Source organism: Botryllus schlosseri, chromosome 2, assembly GCF_051294905.1.
Source record: "Botryllus schlosseri isolate E-star chromosome 2, Bs_hap1, whole genome shotgun sequence".
Classification (NCBI taxonomy): Eukaryota; Metazoa; Chordata; class Ascidiacea; order Stolidobranchia; family Styelidae; genus Botryllus; species Botryllus schlosseri.
In genome coordinates, this window is record NC_137237.1 from 18,341,753 (window position 1) to 18,362,368 (window position 20,616).

General features: G+C 39.6%; 2 protein-coding genes across 4 annotated transcripts in view; one reads left to right on the plus strand and one right to left on the minus strand.

The window, feature by feature from the left end:
• The first annotated feature begins 254 nt into the window (after positions 1 to 254).
• Positions 255 to 12,253, plus strand: LOC145433968 (uncharacterized). Of its 2 annotated transcripts, none has more exons than XM_080311225.1 (5): positions 255 to 585; positions 3,263 to 3,344; positions 10,127 to 10,189; positions 11,990 to 12,070; positions 12,130 to 12,253. In XM_080311225.1, exons 1-5 carry the CDS (start codon positions 326 to 328, stop codon positions 12,199 to 12,201), a joined length of 558 nt encoding a protein of 185 aa, XP_080167351.1. In that variant the 5' UTR covers positions 255 to 325; the 3' UTR covers positions 12,202 to 12,253. The 2 variants fall into 2 exon arrangements, with proteins under 2 accessions (XP_080167351.1, XP_080167352.1); XM_080311226.1 differs by having other exon boundaries at positions 259 to 585; positions 11,929 to 12,070.
• Positions 12,199 to 20,616, minus strand: part of LOC145433965 (trypsin-like) — a 32,654-nt gene continuing 24,236 nt past the window's right edge. Inside the window, exons 6-8 of one of the 2 annotated variants that reach the window (XM_080311222.1) lie at positions 18,825 to 19,106; positions 17,078 to 17,198; positions 12,199 to 15,639 (exon numbers count right to left, since the gene is read on the minus strand). In XM_080311222.1, the coding sequence (XP_080167348.1) occupies positions 17,129 to 17,198; positions 18,825 to 19,106 (352 nt within the window). In that variant the 3' untranslated portion in view covers positions 12,199 to 15,639; positions 17,078 to 17,128. Of the gene's footprint in view, positions 15,640 to 17,077; positions 17,199 to 18,824; positions 19,107 to 20,616 lie in introns of those variants that run through there. The other variant, XM_080311221.1, reaches the window with a different exon arrangement.

Here is a 20,616-nt window from a genome sequence, read left to right on the forward strand (position 1 = left end):
ATCAGGGATATCTTGAAACTTTCTTGATATCCCTGTATCAGGTTACCAAATAGGCCATGAGTGCTGTATTTGGGAGAAGGTGCGGGTCTTTGTTTAATAAAGAGTTTTGCCACATAGATATGGGTCGCGGATCATTTTCAAATCGGAAGTTGTCTCGCGACCAAAAAAATGTTGGGAACCCAAATTCTAATATCTCTTCGATTGTGCCATTCTTTCGTCACAATGCGATTCGAGAGTAAAGTAAACTCACAATTACTTATTATAAGCGACTGTATGATATATCGGCAAGGTATTTCATAGAGCAAAATATTTGCGATACACAGCGATGGAATACGACTCTTTAATATTGTCTATTTTCCGTTATTTTGGCAATACTTCACAAGAGAATTCCAAGGAAATAAGCTATGAAGCTAGCGACTACTTGCAGATGTATGATGAATCTGTGAAGAATGTTCGTGCAGAGCATGGCTTGACAAGCACTTTGTGGTTTCTCTTTAACGATCCAGTCATATTCTACACACTGCTACAGATACATCTTGTGTCATTTATTATTACCCGTCGCAGTTTGACCGAAAACTCCAAAGGGTAAGTTGTTTGTCATATTTCGATTCAACACAAATAGCAGTATAAAATATGCAAATGCAGTTTCTTTGTAGAGGCTTGCGGAATCTAGTAGCATATAAGTATGTGTTATCTGCTACGTATAACTTTTATATGTCTCATATTCAGAGGTGGTCAGTAACGAAGTACTTCTACTTTTTCGAAGTACTCAATTAGTTTTCCTCTACTTCTGGTACTTACTCAAGTAAATCTGATTTTCGCTACTTCTACTTCTACTTCTTAATATTTTGTGATCTACTTACTTACTTTTCGCTATTTTCAGTTTGTCAAGTAGAAGTAGTTCAATCTTTCAATCAGGAAGATAGCCTGAGGAATTTCGGAACTGTTTTCACGGAGTATTAACATTAAATTTTCATAAAAGTTTAGTAAAGCAAAGAATTTTCGTCGCGCTTCGCGCGCAGTGGATACGGAGTGACCAGTATGATTTCACGAAAGCATCGGTGAATATAATTTAGGTGGAGGGTTGGCGTGGTTCCGTTCACACCACATTGTCGCCCTTCACCCATATGAAATAATTCATCACAGTATATATGGCTCATCATAACGTTTGAAACTGATGTTTCGCAATCTAGCATTTTCTTGTCATATCGTAATCAAGCATATATATGTCCATGGCGTGTCCTAATCTGGAAGAGTGGACTTTGACTTTTTTTGAGTATTAGAGCTGATTTAGCATACCACCTTTGAAACTTTCTCGACTAAAAACATGAAATACATATTCTGCTTTTAGAAGTAGTATTTATATTTCACTTTCAATTCCCAGTATCATATACTTTGAGTTATAATTGATATCAGTTCTTTTGTCCGAATAACATACATGTTGAAGTATAAAAGCAAGTGCAGTAATGCCTTTAATTTCAGGAAATGAAGCTACACAATATGGTATTTTTACGGTCCGCCATATTTTTTATTACCGTTTACTAATCGCGCAAAGTGTTTAAACCGTATCCTATACAACTTCTCCATATTGCTCTTCGACTAAACTACGGGCCTTATAGGGGGATGGCGCCATACCATGCTATTTTCCAAAACGCGTTGTTCGAGAAAACAGAGGATTAGTATCGCATTTCCTTATCAATACTATCATTTTCACCCCATGACGTGAACGAATGCTTATGCTATCGAAAATTGGATACCTGCTGGTATGCATCAATATGAATCAAGCTCGTCACCCATCACATAGCTCAATTGGCACCTTTTTATAATCCATCCAATCAGGATCGTTTTCACAACTACTTACTTACTTGAGTACTTTTAAAGTCAGTCAATTCTACTTCTACTTCAAGTAGTTTTAGGTTGCTCATGAAAGAAGTACTTCTACTTGTACTTGAGTAGATATTTTCGTCGCTACTTCCACTTCTACTTGAGTAGCTTTCTTGACTACTTTGACCACCTCTGCTCATATTGCACAAGTCTTTGGCCTAATTAATTCTGACCTATTGCGTTTGACCTTCTGATATTTAAGGTGACAATAACCAAAAACGGCACTGCCCAGTGCCAATACCTTTGGCCAGAATCGAAGATCTAAATCACTGGTTCCCGACCTTTTTTGACTCATCGCCCCCTTTTCAAGCTCCACACCGATCATCGCCCCCCAAATTTTGTGAACCGAATAATGAGCATACAAACTGTAGCCTAATCCCCGGCTGGTTGACTTAAAGAAAAAGGTCAACTATTCGGCTCGATGTCGAACTTTCACGCTTTTGCAGCTAGACTTTCGTGGGTTGACTAAGAAAAAGGGTCATTTTGGCTTTTGAATTAGATGATAGTGAGATCCAGAGGTAGGCTAACAGTTAGTAACTACCTTTAAATTGTCATTACATTTACAAGTAGCCTACTCTTGTGTTTCCATGCAGCTCCATACGTACTCTAAAGTTTGAAATACGGATCCGACATCCAAAAAGGCTATGAACAACTGATCTAAATGGACAATAAAATGTTCTGGAAAAGCTACGTAAAAGTGATACAAAACAGATATATATGCTATACCAGTCCATTCCAAGCGGATCAGAGTCAAAAACTGAGATGTCGTTGCTCGTCGTCATTTAATTGATTATTACGACTAAAAGTGGGGGCATTGGCGTAGTTGGAACATCCATCGCCATCGAAGCTGGAAATCCCTGGTCGAGTTTCGACAGTACAGTAGGTGTATTGGCATCCCCCTTACGCCGCTGTTCTTTGACGTGCTTTAAAAAATCATCAAGGTCGAGATGGATGTTATATAGATTAACACACCTTGGCCTAGTGCCCTGATGTAAGTAACAGTATTCGATCTTTATCTTTATTCGACTGATGTCGTTCTTTGGACGCTTTTTCCATGCATTCGCTTCTTTGTGCGCGGTCATTCCGGTTTCATCGGCTTTTTGTCGCCGTAAGAGCGATCGGCACAGACGAAAAGAATCCGAAATCAACATTTGACGCTTCGAAATGTTATAGGCCTACTGCCTAGAATTGGTCTGGGTACCCCTAAAACTCTATGACCGTTGATATATCCTGTACGCCAACTCCCCTTCATTACATGGCATTGTGTCTTATGTGTCGCATTGTACATATAGTGTGTCTTGCTGAGCGGATTATGAAATGTAGTTATATTGGTGGTGACCCGACGCGTCAGCATCTTCAAAAATCTCTCTGTTTTCAGATCAAGATCATTCCTACGTTACGTCGCGGTGCATATTTCAAGATTACTAGGACTGAGTCGCGGCAGCGACGTGGTCACAGAGGTATTCTACATAGAGTTATGTAAACTATGTAAAATTCCGTTTTCCGTAGTGAGCAGGCGTGCAGCGGCATAGAGTCTTATCTGCATCATAATCATTCGATAAACTGACACGGACGGGATTGGTACTGAATAAATCCAATTATAGAGGTCTCGTTTTACCACGAATTTAAAGTTTTTTGTAACTCATTGGAAGAGGAGCTTCCGTCAGTGGTGAAATGTGGAATTAGTTCGCATTTGATTTCGACGCAGCACTGTTAGAAAAATTCAGGTCACTTTACCAGTCTCAGACTGGGCAGCAGTTTTACCAGCTCTAGTAACCTTTTGATACTAAAAGTTTCTGGTAAATTACGCTACTAGTAAATCCTGGTCCTCTTGATTACCAGAATTCTGGTAAGTTACGCTACTAGTAAATCTAGTACTGGTCCTCTTGATTACCAGGATTCTGGTAAATTACGCCACTAGTAAATCTGGTACTGAAGTCACAGCCCATAGCGCCTGATGCATTTATTGGCTTTAGGTTTTCTGATGCTCTTCTCATCCTTCTGTGAATTAATTAAATGTTGCAGCTCGAAGCATTTATTTCCACGATTTTGAAATTTCAGTCATTACTAGGGCGATTCATTTTTGACATGTCAAAAAAAGTCAAAATTTTGTCAAAATTGTTTACGAAGTCAAAAATTTTTTGCAACCTGCATTACGTTTGTATTGCAGATATTTGGACTGTTGGTGAACTTATCATTTGACATTTTTCACGTTGTGGCCTACTTTATAGACAATGTAGTAAAGTATCTTTCATTGAACTAAAACAAATTTTAGTAACAACTGGAATTCTTCATAGGGCCAGATTTCGTTTCATGTAAAAATAAGAAAGTCTTTTTCAGGCCAAAATACTTCGTAAGGACAGATAGTTCGGATACGTCAGGTCAAAATTAGGTTTTTAAAGTCAAAACATATCAAATCTTGTTTTTAGGTCAAAAAAAATCGCCCAAGTCATTGCATTTCTGGTGTGCAGTCATCAGTTGCTTGACCTTGATGAGCACATTCTTTTTCTTTATCACACTCGACCGCGACCCGTCGTCAGATATCTCAGCAAAGATCCTGTGATAAATGAAAGATATATCTAATAAACATATAACTACAAAACTATGTACATGGTATTTCCTAAGATAAATTCAATCTGACCCAGAAGAATTATTTTATGTTGATAATATAATGCGAACTTAACTTCTGGGAGGCTTCTTCCCCCAGACCCCCTGTCAGGATATAAGTTTTCAACGCTACTGATAAGCGACTATAGTGGGTGAGTTCCAATTGCCGGATTGCGCCAGGCGCGAAAATATTCTACAATTCATGATTGAATTGGTCAATAATATCTGGAATTGCTAATATATTGCTATAAAATTTTTATTTTCTCCCTGCCCACGTAATCAGATTTACAGATATCGCTTAGTGAGATGTTGCCTTGGAAAATATAGGACGCGTGAATAATAATTAAACATATTCGGGTGGGTCTGTTGGTATGATAACTAAGTTAGATGATGCTATTTTGTCACTTCCTTACTGCTATGTTAAGATATTAAAATCGCTTGAATGCAAACTAAAAGAGGCACACGATTTTAAATTAATAGTGCTTCGCTGGTACTGCTGCTCACATTGGTTTCACTCTCACTCAGCTTACCTTTGTATGAATTCCAGAGTAGCTATCAGCTCTTGCGGATACTCCATGTTAAACACGTAGAATACGACGCAGAAGTTGTTGGTCGAAAATATTGCGCTTCTCTCCGCAGTTATTTGTTGGTCGAAAATATTGGGCTTCTCTCCGCAGTTATTACAAACTCCTTAGACTTGTAGAGGACTGTGCCTAAAAATAAACAGAAGTGATAGAGTAGTCGGTGCTGCTACTCAAGTATAGACGTAGAAGTAATGTCTTATATAGGGTTACCATATTTTCGTGGCCCAAATTACGAACACTCTTTAGCACCTGACAGCGGGTTGTAAAATGAGTAATGAAAACATAGGACTTGTGAATGAATTATGTTATTAATATTCATTCTTCCATTTTTTCACTATAAAGATTTTATCCTTTGTTTCAAATTACTTCAAATGTTGTTTTCAAAATGAGTTATTTGCCAGTGCCTAATGCATCTGACATGCATCTCACTTCTAGGACTGGTGAATACTAGCGAAGTACATAGTAATAAGAGCAGCCTTGCATTGTCCTTACCATATGTTTGAATAATTTGAACGTTGGTTCTCCAAAGAATGCACAGAGCAGGTCGTGCATCCCGACAGAGGAAGGATATTCTTTATAATCTTCCCATTCTGATAGAAGTGAAAATCTTGACATTATGTGCTTTACTTTCTCCGACTTTGATTCATTAACAGACACGTATGGGAGGCAATACACCGTCCAAATCGACTGGCTCTAAAAATTGAGCTTTTTTCATGTTCCCAACTTCAACTTTAATAAGATGGGAAATGACTTCCTCATGCACATCAGTAGTTTGATCGGCTAGGATTACACAAACATACTTCTCCATTTCTAATTTGACTGTAAAAAGACCAAGTACATGGGTTATACCATAGAAAGCTTGACATATTAAAATAGGAAAATTTGAGTCGATATCGAAAATCACTGAAAATCGAATTACCATAATTACCACAAGCAGACGTGGACTAACAAAAATTAGTAGCTTCACAAGTATCAATGCAAAACTCCATACTTAAGAAATGACAATTCTGACGCTAATATTCAGTTGCAATTCAATAAGTCAGTAATGAATTGATGCTATATTAGTAAATTCGTAAAAAGAATCGAAGCCCCTCATCTCATTTCAAATCCCAAGCCCTTATTTTCCGGCTGGCTAGGTGCCTGTAAGTAAGTACAGATGCTTCACATACCGGTAGCTAAACATGGTCACTTGAATATAAATGAACTAAATTAAAATCATTCCAGCTCTTCATCCATCTATATATAGGTAAAAAAAGCATGGCTTGATATCTCTGCTCACCAGCATCCAGTCTAAATACGAGATTGCAACTGCAACAAATAGACTGAAACGAATTGACTATGTTACATATTCGCGCGCAATGCCTGAGAGCGACTCGAGTGTATCAAACCAACGCACACGCACGCCCAGCGCAATTATTACATCATAGTGCCCTACTCTCACGGCTGACTGCGATTGGTCTACGTCAACAATGCTGTCTGGCAAAACGAGACCAATGAGCGGTTGCGCGGGGAGAGTGATTTACCGAGAATGCTCGCAGCTGGCGTCGGGGCAATGATCCCGCTGTATTACTTCTGACGCAAAAGGTCCCCGGCATTCATAGAAATCCGAATGGCGGTTGAAACATGATAAACCTAATTCTTACGTCAACGTATACAGTTATGTCTCCTATAATCCTGACAAAGACTATATAGGCCTTAGGTTAGGCTTGGTTAGAGCATTCCACTGAAAAACAAAGGTTGTTCTAAATTATACCGGATTTTTCGGGATAAATGTGTTCATCTACTGCAAGTATCAAATAATCTCATATTAGTTTACAACTCTATCCAAATATACATATACTAAGCGATAGTATAGTGCGCACTAGGCCTGTTGCTGTCGCTGCCTATCTCGCCTATTCGCCAAAAGTCACCATCGATTACATTGTAATCCCACCATCATGACCTGCTCACCCATCTGACGTTCTCAACATCCGCCTGCTTTAACAGTAAATTTACCAGAAATCACTGGTAATTATGAGTTGGTATACTGGTTTACCAGTTAAAGAGATGTAAAATTTACCAATTTCTCTAACAGTATACCAGAAATGTCTGGTAATTATCGTTACTAATGAGTTGGTATACTTATTTACCAGTTAAATAGATGTAAAATTTACCAATTTTTCTAACAGTGAGGGCTAAATACACGCTGATTAAGTATGCGATATTAATTTAAGCAAGTATTAACACATATCACAAAGAAATAAGTATCATGTGAACTGGCTATTTAAAAAACTCCGCTTGCATGATAAGGATATAGCCAGAGGTGGTCAGTAACGAAGTACTTCTACTTTTCCGAAGTACTCAAGTAGTTATCCACTACTTCTGGTCAAGTAGATCTTTTATTCGCTACTTCTACTTCAACTTCGTAATATTTTGTGAGCTACTTACTTACTTTCCGCTATTTTCAGTTTGTCAAGTAGAAGCAGTTTAATCCCCCATTAAAAAAAGATAGCCTAAGAAAGTTCGGGGCTGTGCCGGGCTGCCAGAATTTTCGTTGTGCTACGCGCACAGTAGATATGGAGTGACAAATATGTTTTAACGAAAGTATCGCTGAATATAATTTAGATATCGGGTTGCGTGGTTCCGTTCACACCGCATTGTCGCCTATATCAAATATTTCATCCCAGTAAGTATGGCCCCCCATAACGTTTGAAACCATCGTCTCGCAATCTAGCAATTACCTATTATAACTAGGGCTGGGCAAAATGATTCGAGTACTCGAATCTGAATCGAGTGTTAATTTTAATGATTCGAGTCGAGTAGTGAAATACGAATTTTTCGAGTACTGAAATTATACGCTCGTCGCCACTGAAAGTTAATTTATCAACGAGAATTATAGTTTCAATACTCATTTTCACTGTTGAAGCCTTGAAACCTTGATTGGCGGTATCGTAGCATATGAAACATATAGTACAAAGCTACGAAAGTTACTGGACGTAGCACATTTCCAAAATCATGATTATGCCACAGAATTGTCACCAAGTGGAATGAAATCGGATAGACAAAATAATACCAAAGTATCATTTATCAGATGTATAAGAGGCATTATATTCTTTATGGTGGCATAAACGGTACATATTTGAACTTTGACTCATTACATTCAGTTATGACGTCATAATGAGTGATACTCGATTACTCGACTCGACTCGAAGCATATTACGTGATTCAGAATCGAATCACTCAGCTACTCGATTTTGCCCAGCCCTAATTATAACTAGCAGCCCATGACGTGCCCTAATCTGGAAAAGTGAACTTTGACTTTTTTAAACGTTAGACCTGTTTTAGCAGACCACGGTTGAAACTTTCTGGACAAAAGACATAAAATATATTTTCCGCTTTTTAGAAGTCGTGTTTGCATTTTTCTTTCAATTACGAGTATTATTCGTTGAGTTCTAATTACAGTTTCAGTTCTTTTGTCTGGAAAACAAACATGTTGAAGATTAAAAGCAAGCATCGCATTTCCATGTCAACACTCTCATTTACATCCCATGATGTGGACGACTACTTATTCTGTTAAATTGACACCTCCCGGGATGTATCAATATGAATCAAGCCCTCTACACCTTCCGCATAGCTCCACTTGCAGCTTTTGACAGTCCATGCGAACGAATCACGATCCTTCTCACAACTACTTGCTTACTTGAGTAGATTCAAAGTCAGTCAATTCTACTTCTACTTTAACTAGTTTTAGGTTGCTTATGAAAGAAGTACTTCTACTCGTACGTGAGTAGATTTTCTCGTCGCTACTTCTACTTCTACTTGAGTAGCTTTCTTGACTACTTTGACCACCTCTGGATAGTTATTTTCTAAACACACTGTGAACAATGGAATCACTAGTGTTCTTTGCTTTTGTTTTTTTTCCTTATACTTGCTCCTCTGATATCGACTGATGCTTGAGTGACTCCAGCCACGAAGACTTCGGTCATATCGGGTTTCCCAGTCTACCATGTAATATATATTTAGGTAAATAAAAAAAGTATGTCAATAGTGCACGTGTTAGTCTGTGGACATTCCCCATACTGATTTTCATGGTTTGACGAATAAAAGAATTCTTTCTCTCTCTCTCTCTTCCATTTCCGCATCATTCAGTTTAGTTCGGTTCATTAACAATTTCGAAACAATACAAGATAGCAATGATATGAAAATATTGGAATGAGTCGAAACGAATAGATGTAGTCTTACCATCAAACTTCCACCTTGGCCCAGATTTTATAAGTTATAGGAATTCACACAGAATTAAAATAACTGAACACAAAAACGGATAAGCAACGAAAATTAAATGACATGTGTCGGCAGACCAAATATGTATGTCAGATCGTCGTACGGTAATCTCGAACGCCAAACTACATGCAGTCTGTATTAGGCAGCAGAATCTGCTTGTATGTTGTCATGCATGAGGACAACTGGACAGTTGACATGCTCCTCGACCGTCGGATATCCCGGCGAAATACTAGTCCACAATTTTGATCCGTCATACTGTAGGGAGACGCGTTCACTTGTAATTCGTTCGGAAGATATAGGATAATAGGACCGTGGACGACTAGGACGTGCGTGTAATATAAACTTAAACGCTTTGCTTTATGTTACGAGGTTAAATTCTGTGGGCAATCGCCGCAATAGGACTAATACACAGACTTGGCAATTTCTAGATTTCTCATGTCTCTCACGTCTAAGACACCATTGATTTTGAGTGGCGATTTGTTGGTCGTTCTTTAGCACTTTAGCAATGATACGAGGAACCTGATATTGTAGCTTTGGCAGTGGTCAAAGTGCCTCCTTGTCCATACTAGCAGCACCCAAGCAAGGAATGCCCCGTTGTCACAGGCACGGTGTAAAGATGAGGTGCCAGGCAGCGTATAAGTATAGACAAATAACCTACCAGGTTAGTTGTCTAATATAAGGCGGTAGAATAGTCCACATTCCTTCTGATACTTATTATTTTAGCGACTGTATGTGACTCACCCATGGAAAGGGAATTTGCAGCATATTTGACACGTAAATCGTTGTTTTAGGTCGTCGACGACGACTTCCGAGAGCTAGTGGACGTGTTTACTTCTTTGACCTATCACTTCCTGGTAAGTGACAGCATGTAATCATTCTCATGTATTTGGGTGACCGAAACAAGCACCTGACAGAAGCGTTCGCAATGATATTGCTAATAGTTTTACGTCATAGTCCGGAATTGAGTTCATATAGGCCTTGTCCAACCCCAGTGATAATTTCGCATTGCTGATGGTTCGAATTTGACAGAAAGTTGCACGAAAATATAGAAAATCATTCATCATGTTCGTATTACCCCACTCGATTTTGGCGAAACCAGTCAATAGGCAAGGTTGATAGCAGAGTTGTAACCAAGTAGCAAGGTTCCGAGTCACAAGTCAATCTCACTTTTATAGTTTTGACTCGAGTCAAGTCGAGTCATTTTCAATTCAACACCGAGTCAAGTCCGAGTCCAAGTCACGGAGTAGAGTGTCGAGTCCGAGTCATAGTGTTTTGACTCGAGTTCGAGTCCAAGTCATTGTGTTAACTGTTCAGATCCGAGTTAATGCCATGTGAACCCCCCCCCTTTTAGTACTCTGCTCAGTGATATCGAATGGTTCGCATTCATAATATACCGAGATGATATGGCGAGATAGCGCAGTGCTATAATCCGCGGCTGCAACACCAATAGGTTCCGGGATCGAGTCCGACCGAGGTCGACTTCAGAATTCCAATACCTAAGTGTTGTGGGTTTATCTAGGCTCCTCCTCGCCACCTCATCCGCGTATGCGGTGTCTTACAAAAAACCTAGAAGTGGGCCGTGCTACGAGTCGGCAGTTACGGAATAAAAATGAAGAATATCGGCCTGGTGTAAATGACCATAGTAGTCGACAAACACCATGAATACCGCAAAACAAACACAATATACTAAGTTTTCTAACTTTTAATAGTTTCTGGTAGCAATTTCAAGAATACCAGTACTGGAGACGAAATAATAATAGTGTGATAACTTGACTATTCTTTTAAATACAACACAACGAAATGTACGTCTTGGTAGACCCAGTCTCGAGTCATATGACTTGGTCCCAGTCATGAGCAATGACTCGACTCCAAGTCGAGTCGATACACAAATTGACTCGAATCGAGTTTAGTCATTTCTCATTTTTTTAAATGACTCGAGTCAAGTCCAGTTACCGAAAACTCGCAACTCGAGTCTGATTCGAGTCGATTCATGACGCGAGTCATTACAACCCTGGTTGATAGTATTAATATTTAACACCTGTCAGATATTATTGCTATTTGCACTCATAGAGCCGGCGATAACATGTAAAACCCAGAGGTTCCCAATTTGGGGCAATCATTCCCTGTCGGAGGGAGGGGGAATGAACAAATTCCAAGTATATGCTCCACTACGGGCTAACAAAACAAATAAATTAAAATTTTATAAACTTTGGATTATGGAAAAGTAGTTTTGGAATATGTTTGCGCCATTTTTATGGGTGAAATTGTCATAACAGCTGGTCGAAGCATCCCCTGAATCATGGTAACTAAATATGTTTTCGAAAATTCCAGCTATAGGTTAGGGTTATAGTTATAGTCGCGAAGATGCATCTTGCAATTTCGAAAGGGGTCACCTTCGATTACCTTCTAAAAGTATGCGATCTTTCTAATCTACTTTTAGAATTGACTTGGTTTAAGAACTTCATTTACTTTTCCTAGTTGCCTGTCTTAGAAATATGTTTTGGAAATAGCCACTTCTGCTTGAATACCAACGCTGACTATACTTTCACCGCCTCTGATGATCATCCCTATATATATCCTTGCATATTTCCAGGACATGGATGAAAGTATTCAGGAAATCGGTGACGTAATTGACAATTGTTTCTGTTCTCAAGACACTATACAAGAGATGGAGCCACACATTGTCAAAATCTTATCCGCCATTCTTGATTCGCAAGATTTCAACGATTTATGAGGTAGCCAAGTCTTAAGTTACAAAATTCGGATCCGGAATCATCTCTATCTGTATTGTCAGGAAGTTAAATTACAATGGAAAGGGGCTGAAAGAGACTCGATTGCAAAGAGCTGTCAATGGACGCGCGGATGAACAACAGATCACCTTTATTCTGAAATGTTTCAAAACAAGCCTCTCTTCCGCAGTGACTGCGTGGTCTATCTAGGGTTGCATTTAAAACAAAAATCTATCTAAAACAAACACGTTTAAAACAAGGCCCGTGCTGTATTTTTTTAAGCCATGCCGTCACGAATATTCAGTTGTGACGTCATAGTTGAATGACATTTACAATTAAAAATATAGGGTAAATATAGCTCCTTTGACAAAATAGGGTTCCAACCCCTGTCATATACGGACCAAAAATATTCTCAACCAGGACTGCATCGTCATGCAGCATGTTTCCGGTCGGCGGGCATCATAATCAGAACATTCATTCCCTAGCAATGATCTATGTCTACGTACGATAGCTGTCGAACCGACTATTTCGAGGGTTCCAACCATTCCATATCGTGTGCGTCGGCAATTATGGCATAATTATACAAAAACTTATAAAAGACAATTTTTTAAAGGCCTTTGTTCAAAACGCTGTTTAAAACATGTTTTAGACAAAATGTTTTAAACAATCATCTGTTTAAAATGCAATGCAACCCTACGTCTATGGTTGATTCAAAACACGGGCGTTCATATTCTTCACATACAAACGGCATAGCCGGAAAACCCCAGAAAAACTTGGTACCTGAATAGCCTATGTAGCCTATATACTTCTGACTTTGTCAGGAGTAGGGCTGGGCACAATGATTCGAGTACTCGAATCTGAATCGAGTATTAATTTTAATGATTCGAGTCGAGTAGTAAAAGACGAATTTTTCGAGTACTGATATTATACGCTTCTCGCCACTAAAAGTTAATTTATCATCAAAAATTATACCGTCTATACTCTTTTCCACTGTGGAAGCCATGAAACCTTAATTGTCCGTATTGCAGCATAGAAAACAGGGCATGAAGTACAAGTACAAAGCTACGAACGTTACTGGAAATACCACATTTCCGAAGTCATGATCATCCCACAACATTGTCACAAAGTGCAATGGAATCGGGATGGTCGAAAAATACCAAGTATGGTTAATGTGATGGATAGCACGCATTATATTCTTTGTGGTGGCATAAAGAGGTACAAATTTGAACTTTAACATATTACATTCTGTTATGACGTCATAATGAGCGATACTCGAATACTCGACTCGACTCGAAGCAAAATACGTGATTCAGAATCGAATCACTCAGGTACTCGAAAATGCCCAGCCCTAGTCAGGAGCAGGGCGGCGCTCAACGGTTCAAGTATCCACTTTTAGATCGAGTTACATCTTGACGAGAAAACTTACCCATTATCGGTTATACAATGATGTGATTTATAGGTGAGACGACTAAATGCGTCTTGACCTTCGTCGCACGAGACTCGGAGATACATTGCATCGCAATGCAGGGGCATGCAGGGGCGATATAAGAGATCAACATTCTACATATCTTTCGCAGGCGGCAAAAACCGATTCAATCGTCAATTATAAATTTTATTCATAACTAGGGCGGTTTTTTTTTGACCTAAAAAAAAGAAAATTTTGACCTAAAAATTCAAAATTTTGACTTTTTTTGACCTAAAAAAACTGAATTTTGACCAAATTTTGACCTAACGTATGCAAATTAGGTGTTTTCCCAAATAATGTCAAAATTGTACCAGTTATCTACATTTCCGGTTGTAACTGGCTGTCCCAACGAAGTAGTTTGGCCTGAAAAAACGTTTTGGCTTAGAAACAGGCGACTTTGTACATATAGAAAACAATATTTTAACGAAATCTGGCTCTATGAAGAATTCCAGTGGTTGCAATACGTATTATGGCGGAAATAATTTAAAAAAATTGTAGTACAACGAGAGATACTTTCCTATATTCTTGTGTAAAAAGTGCATGTCCTTACTTGCCAAGGACGTTCAACAGCAGCAGTTGGCTGACAACACTCAAGTTGTGCAATGTGCATACACTACTGGTGACGCAATATGTTGCTTCATTCTGACAATGTTGTCTATTACAATTTTTCATCATGCGCTTCTCAATATAAGAATGATGCCCCAGTTAGGATATTGCGGTACGTTGACCATTGACCGTTGATGATTCAGTATGAGCAGACAATGCGCCGTGTACAACAGTAGGCCTATAAAGTAGACTACAAGCTGTAAAATCTCAAATGATACGTTCACAGACACTGCAAAATCTATAATACAAACGAAATAAAGACGTCAAAAAATTTTTGACTTTATGAACAATTTTGACAAATTTTGACCTAACGCTACAATTTTGACAAAATTTTGACAAATTTTGACATGTCAAAAAAAACCGCCCTATTCATAACATAAGCGGAAAAAGTGACATTCCAAGATTTACCGCCTAGCTCATAACTAGGGCTAGGCATTTTCGAGTACCTGAGTGATTCGATTCTGAATCACGTATTTTGCTTCGAGTCGAGTCGAGTATTCGAGTATCGCTCATTATGACGTCATAACAGAATGTAATATGTTAAAGTTCAAATTTGTACCTCTTTATGCCACCACAAAGAATATAATGCGTGCTATCCATCACATTAACCATACTTGGTATTTTTCGACCATCCCGATTCCATTGCACTTTGTGACAATGTTGTGGGATGATCATGACTTCGGAAATGTGGTATTTCCAGTAACGTTCGTAGCTTTGTACTTGTACTTCATGCCCTGTTTTCTATGCTGCAATACGGACAATTAAGGTTTCATGGCTTCCACAGTGGAAAAGAGTATAGACGCTATAATTTTTGATGATAAATTAACTTTTAGTGGCGAGAAGCGTATAATATCAGTACTCGAAAAATTCGTCTTTTACTACTCGACTCGAATCATTAAAATTAATACTCGATTCAGATTCGAGTACTCGAATCATTGTGCCCAGCCCTACTCATAACCCCGTACACAGATTCAAAAAAGGATACTCATGAGTGATAAGAACACTTATATCGCGACGTTCGGATGGAATCGTTTTCCGATACATAAAATCCCACGAACTGTGATATTAATATATTATCTATACCGGTAAGAACTCACAGCGAGAAAGTTAGGCCACCACTGCAAATTTTTTTGCACTTTATCAATTTGCATGTATGTTCATATTGCATATGTTATTAGTTCATTCAAACAACAGTACGAGTAGTACACAACAATGTACTAACACATGCAAGAAGCAGGAGTGCATTGTGACTCCTTGGTGCTTGTTTGTGCCATTCTCCGCATCAGGTCCTGATATCACGGTTACTTCTCCGTTGGTATGTTGCACAATCCACGCAATATAACTTCGGACACTTGTATAGGCACCTGGTCTGCGGGCAAGGGCACAGCCTATCCCGTAGCTTGTTATTCCTTGAAGGGCATAGAGCGATGTGTTGCTTGGTACAGGGCAGGCCAGGGGACCACCGCTATCACCTTGGCAAGAATCGATTCCGCCTGCTTCAAATCTAATGACGGAAATATTGAAATAGAATAGTGTATCGGGAATGAAACCGAAACGTTAACGAAATTGATTAGGACAGTCACACTGCAGTGTCCTGCCTGTGGACCAAGCAAATCTCACGGCTCACTGCGTGACTGCAATCGGGTTACGTCATTCTTTTCATTTGACAAAAAGCATTTTAGGGCACTATTTGACAGTGTTGGGATCAAAAGTCACTACCTTCGAGTCACGAGTCATCTCCAGTCATTGCACATTTTGACTCGAGTCAAGTCAAGTCAGTCGATTTCCGAAAGTGACTCGAGTCAAGTCGAGTCAAGTCAAGTCACGATTCAAGTCAAATTTTCGAAATATGAGTGGTGATGCAAAGTCATTACATTTTGCTAACTGGGTGGAAGACGGATTGTTTGGCCATTTATTTTGAATCAAATAACGAATACAAAGTTAAATATACATGCAAAAAGGCATTGATCGCTCACGCACGCTTAGAACTTATAATAAAATGCGTGAGTAACTGCGTATAGCTACATGCTACAGTCTGTTATTATCAAACAAAATAGTGGATCGAATATGAAGCTTCGAGAAGTCGAAACAAATTGATATGGCACACTACCCATCTACACACCCGCGAGAATATATTAACGCATAAACTATGTTCGTTCAATTTCATTTATACAAGAGGGTTGGTAAAGGTGAGCAATGCGTAATGTAAGCACTGAGACGTCTAAGAAACATATATACGTTGCTATTAGATTAATCTACCACTACGACAACGTAAGCTGTGATTGTTTCGTTCGCGGTCAGTGAATGACTGGTTGCCCTCACAAGTGACATCAACGTACCGCGAACAATCCCAACATACATAAGATAGGGTGATTTAATCGTTACCGTTTACTTGATGACTTGAAATTGACTCGTACATTTTGCTTCGAGTCACGAGTCAATTGACATTTTTGAAGCACCGAGTCAAGTCAAGTCAACTCATTTTTGCAAAGTGACTCGAGTCAAGTCAAGTCATATGAAAAAGTTGACTCGAGTGTGACTAGAGTCAAGTCATGACTAAAGTCATCCCAACACTGCTATTTGGACTGGCTTGCTGAGCGCAAATGTGGTAAATCGGTATCAATCGAAAGCTACCGCGGTACTGATTGCAAAAATAAATAAAAATTATTCTGCTCATGGTCATTGGTATTGTGACGCAACAAGGCCGTCTGAGACAAGATGCCGCAGCTAGGCAGCAAGTGAGGAGCGGCGCAAACCGCAAGCGTATTGACCATTGTTGCGCAAGCGATTGAGCATTAGCACTTTCGCTGCGCGCTTGCTATGAAAAAAATGGCTCAAAGCTCCAGTTTCTCACCCCTGGCCCCCTATGGTATATACCTTATATGATAATATATGCCGGGAATATAGCTACATTATCCTGTAAAAGTTGAATGGTGACTTACCCAGCGCAGATATGATCGTTGGTCACTGTTACTGAGTAGGTGGAGTACCAGCTATTGCAGGTAGACAAGCCGATAATATCTACCTCCGCGTAACGAATTTGAGCAAACGATGTTCCCGTTCCTGTTACAGACACATGCAAGGAAATTCTATTATACAGTAGTAAAATTTCGAGGTTATGCAAATAAATTAGGAAGCGTTCGGAAGTTTTTTACTATCCACAATTTATTTTATAGCAGCACTGTGAACTAATTTCCTTTAATGGAATTGCTATATTCGCACGCCAGCAGCCTCGGTTCGATAAGTCTATCTGCATACAATGGAGAGTAACGAATGAAAGTGGGCATATCCACAGACCTCTTCGAACACGAATGAAATCAGTTTATTTTCATTGGTACCATCGCAATAATTTTAATGGTGGAGTCGATAAGTAACCACAAGAATATCGACTAAGGAAGCATACACACACACTCAGCACCGTCAATTTTTTGTCCAGCCAATAGCGTAGCGCCCAACGCCTGGCGGAAAAGTCATGTAACGGGCGTTCATATTCTTCACATACAAACGGCATAGCCGGAAAACCCCAGAAAAACTTGGTACCTGAATAGCCTATGTATATACTTCTGACTTTGTCAGGAGCAGGGCGGCGCTCAACGGTTCAAGTATCCACTTTTAGATCGAGTTACATCTTGACGAGGAAACTTACCCATTATCGGTTATACAATGATGTGATTTATAGGTGAGACGACTAAATGCGTCTTGACCTTCGTCGCACGAGACTCGGAGATACATTGCATCGCAATGCAGGGGCATGCAGGGGCGATATAAGAGTTCAACATTCTACATATCTTTCGCAGGCGGCAAAAACCGATTCAATCGTCAATTATAAATTTTATTCATAACATAAGCGGAAAAAGTGACATTCCAAGATTTACCGCCTAGCTCATAACTAGGGCTGGGCATTTTCGAGTACCTGAGTGATTCGATTCTGAATCACGTATTTTGCTTCGAGTCGAGTCGAGTATTCGAGTATCGCTCATTATGACGTCATAACAGAATGTAATATGTTAAAGTTCAAATTTGTACCTCTTTATGCCACCACAAAGAATATAATGCGTGCTATCCATCACATTAACCATACTTGGTATTTTTCGACCATCCCGATTCCATTGCACTTTGTGACAATGTTGTGGGATGATCATGACTTCGGAAATGTGGTATTTCCAGTAACGTTCGTAGCTTTGTACTTGTACTTCATGCCCTGTTTTCTATGCTGCAATACGGACAATTAAGGTTTCATGGCTTCCACAGTGGAAAAGAGTATAGACGCTATAATTTTTGATGATAAATTAACTTTTAGTGGCGAGAAGCGTATAATATCAGTACTCGAAAAATTCGTCTTTTACTACTCGACTCGAATCATTAAAATTAATACTCGATTCAGATTCGAGTACTCGAATCATTGTGCCCAGCCCTACTCATAACCCCGTACACAGATTCAAAAAAGGATACTCATGAGTGATAAGAACACTTATATCGCGACGTTCGGATGGAATCGTTTTCCGATACATGAAATCCCACGAACTGTGATATTAATATATTATCTATACCGGTAAGAACTCACAGCGAGAAAGTTAGGCCACCACTGCAAATTTTTTTGCACTTTATCAATTTGCATGTATGTTCATATTGCATATGTTATTAGTTCATTCAAACAACAGTACGAGTAGTACACAACAATGTACTAACACATGCCAGAAGCAGGAGTGCATTGTGACTCCTTGGTGCTTGTTTGTGCCATTCTCCGCATCAGGTCCTGATATCACGGTTACTTCTCCGTTGGTATGTTGCACAATCCACGCAATATAACTTCGGACACTTGTATAGGCACCTGGTCTGCGGGCAAGGGCACAGCCTATCCCGTAGCTTGTTATTCCTTGAAGGGCATAGAGCGATGTGTTGCTTGGTACAGGGCAGGCCAGGGGACCACCGCTATCACCTTGGCAAGAATCGATTCCGCCTGCTTCAAATCTAATGACGGAAATATTGAAATAGAATAGTGTATCGGGAATGAAACCGAAACGTTAACGAAATTGATTAGGACAGTCACACTGCAGTGTCCTGCCTGTGGACCAAGCAAATCTCACGGCTCACTGCGTGACTGCAATCGGGTTACGTCATTCTTTTCATTTGACAAAAAGCATTTTAGGGCACTATTTGACAGTGTTGGGATCAAAAGTCACTACCTTCGAGTCACGAGTCATCTCCAGTCATTGCACATTTTGACTCGAGTCAAGTCAAGTCAGTTGATTTCCGAACGTGACTCGAGTCAAGTCGAGTCAAGTCAAGTCACGATTCAAGTCAAATTTTCGAAATATGAGTGGTGATGCAAAGTCATTACATTTTGCTAACTGGGTGGAAGACGGATTGTTTGGCCATTTATTTTGAATCAAATAACGAATACAAAGTTAAATATACATGCAAAAAGGCATTGATCGCTCACGCACGCTTAGAACTTATAATAAAATGCGTGAGTAACTGCGTATAGCTACATGCTACAGTCTGTTATTATCAAACAAAATAGTGGATCGAATATGAAGCTTCGAGAAGTCGAAACAAATTGATATGGTACACTACCCATCTACACACCCGCGAGAATATATTAACGCATAAACTATGTTCGTTCAATTTCATTTATACAAGAGGGTTGGTAAAGGTGAGCAATGCGTAATGTAAGCACTGAGACGTCTAAGAAACATATATACGTTGCTATTAGATTAATCTACCACTACGACAACGTAAGCTGTGATTGTTTCGTTCGCGGTCAGTGAATGACTGGTTGCCCTCACAAGTGACATCGACGTACCGCGAACAATCCCAACATACATAAGATAGGGTGATTTAATCGTTACCGTTTACTTGATGACTTGAAATTGACTCGTACATTTTGCTTCGAGTCACGAGTCAATTGACATTTTTGAAGCACCGAGTCAAGTCAAGTCAACTCATTTTTGCAAAGTGACTCGAGTCAAGTCAAGTCATATGAAAAAGTTGACTCGAGTGTGACTAGAGTCAAGTCATGACTAAAGTCATCCCAACACTGCTATTTGGACTGGCTTGCTGAGCGCAAATGTGGAAAATCGGTATCAATCGAAAGCTACCGCGGTACTGATTTCAAAAATAAATAAAAATTATTCTGCTCATGGTCATTGGTATTGTGACGCAAGTAGTGTAGTCGATCGCTCTGGGGGTGGCAGGGGTTCTTATGGGCGGGGTGGTGAGGTGCCTGGAAACTCGTATTGGTGATGGTACCCTTTTGACCCCCCCTTCCGCTCGTGATGTGCCATGTGTTCTTATGGGATCTCTGGTGATGGTACCCTTTCGGGTATAGGCTGCGTCGGTGATGTGCCATGAAAACTCGTGTTGGTGATGGTACCCTTTTGACCCCCCCCCCTTCCGCTCGTGATGTGCCATGTGTTCTTATGGGATCTCTGGTGATGGTACCCTTTCGGGTATAGGCTGCGTCGGTGATGTGCCATGA

Bases quoted from the DNA above. Each gene is read 5' to 3' on its own strand.
- LOC145433968 (XM_080311225.1), top strand. From the start codon at position 326: ATGGAATACGACTCTTTAATATTGTCTATTTTCCGTTATTTTGGCAAT. The intron at 586-3,262 runs GTAAGTTGTTTG...CTCTGTTTTCAG, and splicing joins TTGACCGAAAACTCCAAAGG to ATCAAGATCATTCCTACGTT. The intron at 10,190-11,989 runs GTAAGTGACAGC...TCTGTTCTCAAG, and splicing joins CTTTGACCTATCACTTCCTG to ACACTATACAAGAGATGGAG.